The 7,110-nt window shown below is 40.5% G+C and overlaps 1 protein-coding gene across 2 annotated transcripts; it reads right to left on the reverse strand.

Moving 5' to 3' along the window:
* Positions 1–1,641: 1,641 nt before the first annotated feature.
* Positions 1,642–6,901, reverse strand: LOC115439085 (G-protein coupled receptor 26-like). Of its 2 annotated transcripts, XM_030162981.1 has the most exons (4): positions 6,686–6,901; positions 5,983–6,555; positions 5,761–5,874; positions 1,642–2,990 (listed from the first exon to the last, which is right to left on the reverse strand). In XM_030162981.1, the coding sequence occupies exons 2-4, from the start codon at positions 6,516–6,518 to the stop codon at positions 2,753–2,755; spliced, it is 888 nt and encodes a 295-aa protein (XP_030018841.1). In that variant the 5' UTR covers positions 6,519–6,555; positions 6,686–6,901; the 3' UTR covers positions 1,642–2,752. The 2 variants fall into 2 exon arrangements, with proteins under 2 accessions (XP_030018841.1, XP_030018840.1); XM_030162980.1 differs by having other exon boundaries at positions 5,983–6,901.
* Positions 6,902–7,110: the final 209 nt, after the last annotated feature.

The raw sequence follows: 7,110 nt of genomic DNA on the forward strand, positions 1-7,110 counted from the left end.
TTTTCAGTGAAAATCTGATATTTTCTCATATCTAATGTACTTATCATGTATATTGTTTTTAAAATCTAAGAGTAAATTCAAAGGTTATTTTATCAAAACAGAGAAATGTGACTCTTAACTGAACATAAAAACAAGTGTCTCCCTCCAACTCCATGGATTTTACTAGTGAATCAATGTTGTAGAAGATGACAGTGTTTCCACGTTCACTACGGAGCCTCTGAATGTCCAAATGGATCATATCTGATGACCATGAAAAGATGACAAACTGCATTTTACACCAATTATTTACATATAATAATAGGATTAGTGGATCAACAGGTTTTAAATATTTTAGATCAGTAGGTGTTTTTAGTCGCTGGCAGCTGTTTGGGTCTTTGAGGGTTAACATTACCAATATTTTTGTCATTCACCTGTAAAAAGCATCAGCGACACCATTATTAACCCTTTCAGGTGTGACATGTACCTATGTAACTACCACTACTTGTATCACTGTTAGAGAATGGATTCTCCATAGACATAACCCAAGTCATATCATGGTTACTGGGAATATACAGTTGTTATATGAGTTCATTTACTTGGTTGTCATCCAAATTTTCGGATTACCAAAAATTCTTTATGTATTTTTTTCAATTGAGACATAGAAACTTCAATGAGTGCAGTTTTAAAAACACAAAAGGGCAACTTTCATTTTGTATGTTTTCTATCAGAGCCATATTTTGAGTCTATACAATATATTTTTGCCGCTTTAAAGTTTTTGCAATTTCTTTAACTAATGATGACGCTTCCTAGGTTGTTTTCTGTCTGTTTTGGGAAAGTGTTTTATGTCATGTTTATTAATTCATTTGAGAGTCAGATAGATGGATGGAGTGGCAATCACCCATGTTGGAAAGAAACAAACAAAGACCCGTAAAGAAGGCAAGATTAAAAGACCAAAGTAAGAACAAAAAGACGCAAAGACAATGGATCCTAATGATGACCAAAACAAATCTACACTGACCTGGGTTCCTCATCTGTGACTGAATGAATGATAAAGGATGAAGGGGTGAGTAACCTGTGAGTAAATAGAAAGAAGATGTCATCTTATGTCAATGAAACCAAAATATCACCAGACACATGATGGACTGTTAAATTGGAACTTTCTGTTAAATTGTTTTTTTAAATGGAATTATGCATTTTAAAACATTTTCCTGTGGTCTACATAAACTGTAAACTCTATTAGGTCTGAATTCTTCATTATTTCAACTCCACAAGTCCATCTTCAACCCTATTTCTGAGTAATGACACCAGAAAGGTGGTTTTGAGTGCTGGCCCTTTAAATGCAAATGAGCCACTTCACGCCCCACCCCCTCCAGGTTGTTGACTGTGCTGCTCTGTCCCATTCAACCAACAACTGAACATTTTAGGGAACTGGCTTGAAGTTTGGACATATTTTCAGTTTTTACTAAAACCGCTGCTGCTGACAAACAATTATGTCGTACTCAGAGAAATGTTCGTCAGAAGTCTTGACCTTATATGTGCAAATGTCATGATGTAACTAGTTATAAAACATAACAAATTAAGAAGGAATTAAAACGGGTTGTAGAAATCCACTCAATTTTTGCCGGACTGAATATAAAGATAGCTTTGCAGCACCTGGAGGGTTCAAATTCAAACTTTTTGAACTGTTAGGGTCCAAATACACAAATAGATGTACCAAAGAGTTTAGCAAAATATGACCCCTTTAAATAATTATGAAATTCAATTAATTGTGTATCTCTAATTTAAAGTGAGTAAGTAGTACTACACATTCACATAACTCAAAAACTACAAATTGAGTGGGGTTCATGATAGGCATATTTCTGATTCAATGACAGATTATAACGTATCCGTGATTTGCAGAAACGTACAATAAAACGTGATATTTCTTCTCTGGCGACTGGGTTGATCGTGGTGTAAATGTTATTTGCCTTTGGCTCCTGTAACTCTAGTAGCTCTGAGCAGAATAGACAAAGTGCATCAATATTCAGTGACTGACATGACACTGGAAACAACCGCAAAGTAGTTTAGCACGGTCAATACAGAACATGGCAATTATGTGCTGCAGTTGAGTTTCCACATCTACAGAGTCCGTCCTTTCACTGACGGTACATTATCCAGAACGTCGTCTTTTCTTTCGTCTGTCAAATCGACTCACGGCGTCCCTGTATTTTGTTGCTGAGGATAGGTCACAGATTGTGGATTTGCTAAAATCATTATGAAGTGATTGGAACGGTACAAGAGGCCACTTTATACACGTTCATCTCAGTCTCAGAGGGAAGAACGAGGTCCTTACAGTCAGGTCTCCAGCAGCGTGGTCCTTCAGTTTGAGATTAATCTGGGCCAGGGACTTATTCAATCACATTGATTTATCTGGTCTGTGTGTGTCTTTGTGCAGCCACAGATGAATCGCAGATCTGTTGTTTACCGATACTGTCTCCATATCGTCTCCATCCCTCACTATCAGCCCTGCCCTCTCTTCCTCTTCATCCTCCTCCTTCTTACTGCCTTTTCATTCTTCTCCACCCACTCCCTTTCTTATTAATGCTCGCTCTTTGCCCTCACCCACCCACAATGTGTCCCCCCATCGTCTCTCTCCTTTGCTAACAATATCCCGTCCTCTCCGTCTCTCTCCGAGTCGGCTCATTTTTCTCCCCCTCCTCCCACCTTCTTCCACCGAGAGGCTCCCTTTATTTTTGGCCTGTAGTGTGTATCTGTCATGTCCACGCATTCGCCATTAGCTGATCCTCTGGAGACAGTAGTCGTTCTCCGTGTCTAGAGAACTGTTATGGCCAGACGAGGGGTAAAGGTCGCGTCGGAGCAGCCTGTTGACGACAGTAACCAGGACTTTCTTGTACTGCTGACGTAGGAGCGAGTAGGCAAAGGGGTCGGAAGCGGCCTTGCTGTAAGTCAGGCACTTACTGATGATTCCCCAGTGGCGGTTGATGTCCACGAAAGGTAGAAGCTCAGCCAACCTGAAGGGGCGGCAGAAAAACAGGACTCAACACACTACGTTTTAGTCACAGATTAAACAGTCACGAAAAAAATTATTAGACCACCCTTGTTTTCCTCCATTTCTTGTTCATTTTAATGCCTGGTACAACTAACAGTACATTTGTTTGGACAAATATAATGATAACAACAAAATAGCTCATAATAGTTTAATTTCAGAGCTCATATCTATCCATTTTCCATGTTTTGTTGATAATAACCAAAATCACTTCAGTTCTTACATCAATATCTATGGCATTGTACTGACAAAAACAGTGCTTTTAGGCATTCCATGTTTTCTTTTCTATCTGTTTAAGTCACACGATACACACAGGAGTTAGTACTTGATTGTATAACCATTGTTTTTAATGACTTTGATGGTCTAAATTTTTTCTGCAACTATTCACACTGAAGATTCACTTTAGAAGTAGATTATAATGATGTGACATTAAATGACGTTACAATAAATTTCAATAAGATACATCTAATACTATTGCACCAAAATATGCTGTAAGTTAAAGGGTCTATATGTAGTATTTCAACTTTCAAATATTAAAAAATGACCTAAAATTCTCATAGTAATGTTTAGAATAAAGAGCTGTGAAGTTCTGCCAAAGATGCCAATGTATTGGACTATACAGATATGAAGTCAGTTTATTTCCAGCGATGGGCTGGAGGATTTATGTGACCACTAGAGGGAGTAATGAGTCACTCTACTGATCAAGGCTATGGCCAAGTTGAGGATGAGAACCAGTAAGAAACAAGTGGTACCAGGCACAACAAACCCCGCCCCTCACAAATATTTAAGTAAATGGGAAGATTTTAAAAATTCATTATAAAAAATTTTGAACTTTGACCTACTGTTCCCAAAATGTAATGAGGTCTATTCTGGGTCACTGGCAATCTATAAACCAAATTTGATATGAATTCCACCAATAGTTTTGCTGCTCAAGTGTTAACAAACAAACCAACCAACCAACAAACAACCAAACCGAACCAAAAACAATACCCTCTTCCTCCCCTTTAGGGGGTGGGGTAACAACTTGTAGAGTGACAGTGAATCAATGATTAAAGGTGGAAGCACTGTTGTTGTTTTCACCACTGAACAAAGCTCTGACCAAAAAAAAATTGAGTTTGATGGTGAAATGGAACCATTTCTTTTACACGGGTGAGTTTGATTCTGAGGCTTACGAAGGTATAAAGTTATTATGGGATGTTATTATCTTTGCTAAGTTGCCGTTTGTTGATCCACGGTTCAGACTAAACTGTGACAGTTCTGACCTTGTTGGTTCGATCCCAAACAGATCTTTAGTTCAGTTATTGGCAACACAAACCGTACAGAAAACAGACGTGATTTGTGGTTTTTCTGTGGCTGTTTTCAGTCTAAAAACAGAGCTAAGCTAACGGAGCTATAATGTAAACTATCAACTGATGCAGCATGTGAAGATTATAAGACAGTGTTATTTTGAGCAACTGTTAAAATAAACATATATGAGTCTTATTTTGAAGAAGAAAACGTGATGATACGATAATACAGATGTGTGGAAACAATGAGCTTTAGACTTTATTCTGTGACTGATACAGTCTGTGGATATATTGATTAGTTGGTGGGTTTGGTCCTAAGTGTGTTCTGGTGCCAGACTGACCCCTGCTGGTCAGAGTTCAGAATAACAATACTACACAGAAACACTTTATCAAATACAGAGCCGCAGATGTCAATGTGTTTCTTCTGTTTAAGCTTATTATCAGGTCCTGGCAACACAGATCTTTTTTTAATATATAAATTTCTGTTTTTAATTAGGTAAATCAAGCAACTTCATAATTCAATTCATAATTCAACATTCAATAATGGGTGATTTTACTAAACGGAAAATTGAGTGTTTTTTTAATTTTAAAACTGGATTTACCTATTTTAAATTGGACTTAATATGGAGATAAATCAACATTGTAGTGAATTTTCTGTCTTTCTTCCGTTTTTATAGTGTTATTCTGAACCTCAGACCTTCACATTGTGCTCATTAAGGTGCAGTGAAAAAAAACAACACAATCATGAGGCACAAAAGGTTCTCGACAAGCGCTGCAGTTTTCCCTCTCGGTGAACGATCTGAAACGGTGTACATTAGTGGAAATGATCATAATTAGATGTTTTTGTTTCAGCAGTCACTCAGACTACTTCTATGGAGAAGGTATGGTCAGGAGGTGACTCCAATTACTCAGACACTTCTCCTTGTTAATGTGTTTTCTCCTCCTCCCATTATGTGCACACACCACACATGTCAAATTGATGGATCATCTGCACCACATCTGGATGCCAACAGTTTTGCTGGACCTCAAAAACATTTCCACTTTCAGCCATGTCCTGTTGTCTCTACTGTCCTATACATTTATTATTCTGTGTGTTTCAGCTGAGGCCATCGGTTTACAGGCAGTGATATACCATTTCACTGGTACACTGGGAGAAGAATGGGAATTCCCAGATTCAAATGCTTATGGTGTTGTCTGAGGACAAGCTGTAATGTGATTATGCCAATCAGGTGTTACATTTGCATCAATCTGATGTAATGGTGTGACAGATCTGTATCTTATATTTAAAACTAATGGGTCTGAAGTTTATTCAATCATTATATTCAAACTAAACATGTATCTAATGAGCCTGCAGATGCTCAAACTATGTCCTCATGAGCAGGGCCATTTATTTACTCAGCGTTGTTCAGCAAATTGAAAGATTTATTGCTTACTATCAATCTGACTTACCTTGTAATTACATAAGGGGCGAAGCAGATGATGAATGAGCCGATGAAGATGCTGATCTTTTTTGTGGCTCTCTGTTTTCTCCTCTTTTGCTCAGCTAAGCATCTTTGTTTCACACTGAAAGCAGTAAAAGGGGTTTAGTTTTTCTGTGAAATATTAGGTGCATAGTTGCATTTAGTTGTGATAAAGCACGTGCATGAATAAATAAGAGAAAGTGAAGTGTACCTGGGGTGAATGTCGACAAGCAGGAAAAGAGTCTGCATGGTAATAATGTCAATCCTCTTGCAGTGAAACCTGGCCACTTTCAGCACCTTCAGGTAGGTGAAACACAAGATGAGAAGTGAGAGCATGAAACTAGTGGCGTGGAAAACCACGGTGAAGACTGTAAACTTAATCCTGTCGCTGCCCTCCTCGCTCGGCTGCAAGGTGCAGGATGCGTAAACGTTGCTGTAGTCGACCCAGGAGAAGAGCAGCGCCGTCAGGGAGAAGGTGAAGGAGTGGAGCCACGAGTAGCACACCATGATCATCGCGTCCTTGTAGCGCATTTTAGTGGAGTAGCTGAGGGGGAAGACCACCGCGATCCAACGGTCTATGCTGAGCGCGGCCATACTCAGCATGGTGTTGGCGGTCAGAAAAGTCTCCAGAAAGCTGACCGTGTGGCAGATGCAGTCCCCGAACGGCTGCTGGTTCCGGATGATCCCCACTAATGTGGCCGGCATGTTCAGAACAGTGATGAGAATGTTGCAGAAGGACAAGTTCATGGTGAAAACACCGGGCACCTGTCGGCGGATCTCGGTGCTGTGGACGAAACATAGCAGGACCAACAAGTTTGACAACAGAGAAACGACCGCGACCACGACGATGAACAACGCGAAAATAATTTCAGCAAAGTCCATGTCTCACTCCGCACCGTGCGCTCCCGGGTTACCTGCGCCGGCGGTGGAAGATGATGATGGTGATGATGATGATGATAATGATGAAGATGGTGATGATCGCCTCAGTTGGACCATGGTTCCCGTGGCTCGTGTCTCCAGTGGATCCAGAAGTGTGAGATTAAAGGTCCGCGCGCCTCCGTCCGCTCCAACTTCCACGAGCGCTGTCCAGAGTGCTGAACCTGCGATGCGCCGCCACCATCCCGCTCCAAAACCACACCGACCGCCCCCCTCCCCTTCCCCTCCACAACCCCACACCCCCTAAACAACAGCCTGGTAGGGTGAAGAAGACTGAGGAGGACCAGCAGGACGAGTGGAATCAACGTTCATAACTACACGTCACGTGAAAACTCGGAAATCAGAGCCAGGAGACGCGTTTCCACTGGATCTGCCCCACATCCAAAGCGCCCCCCACCCCCCC

This window comes from Sphaeramia orbicularis, chromosome 18 (assembly GCF_902148855.1).
Source record: "Sphaeramia orbicularis chromosome 18, fSphaOr1.1, whole genome shotgun sequence".
Lineage (NCBI taxonomy): Eukaryota > Metazoa > Chordata > Actinopteri > Kurtiformes > Apogonidae > Sphaeramia > Sphaeramia orbicularis.

Bases quoted from the DNA above. Each gene is read 5' to 3' on its own strand.
- LOC115439085 (XM_030162980.1), bottom strand. From the start codon at position 6,653: ATGGACTTTGCTGAAATTATTTTCGCGTTGTTCATCGTCGTGGTCGCG. The intron at 5,875-5,982 runs GTACACTTCACT...TACTGCTTTCAG, and splicing joins CTTGTCGACATTCACCCCAG to TGTGAAACAAAGATGCTTAG. The intron at 2,991-5,760 runs GTAAGTCAGATT...CCGCCCCTTCAG, and splicing joins GCCCCTTATGTAATTACAAG to GTTGGCTGAGCTTCTACCTT.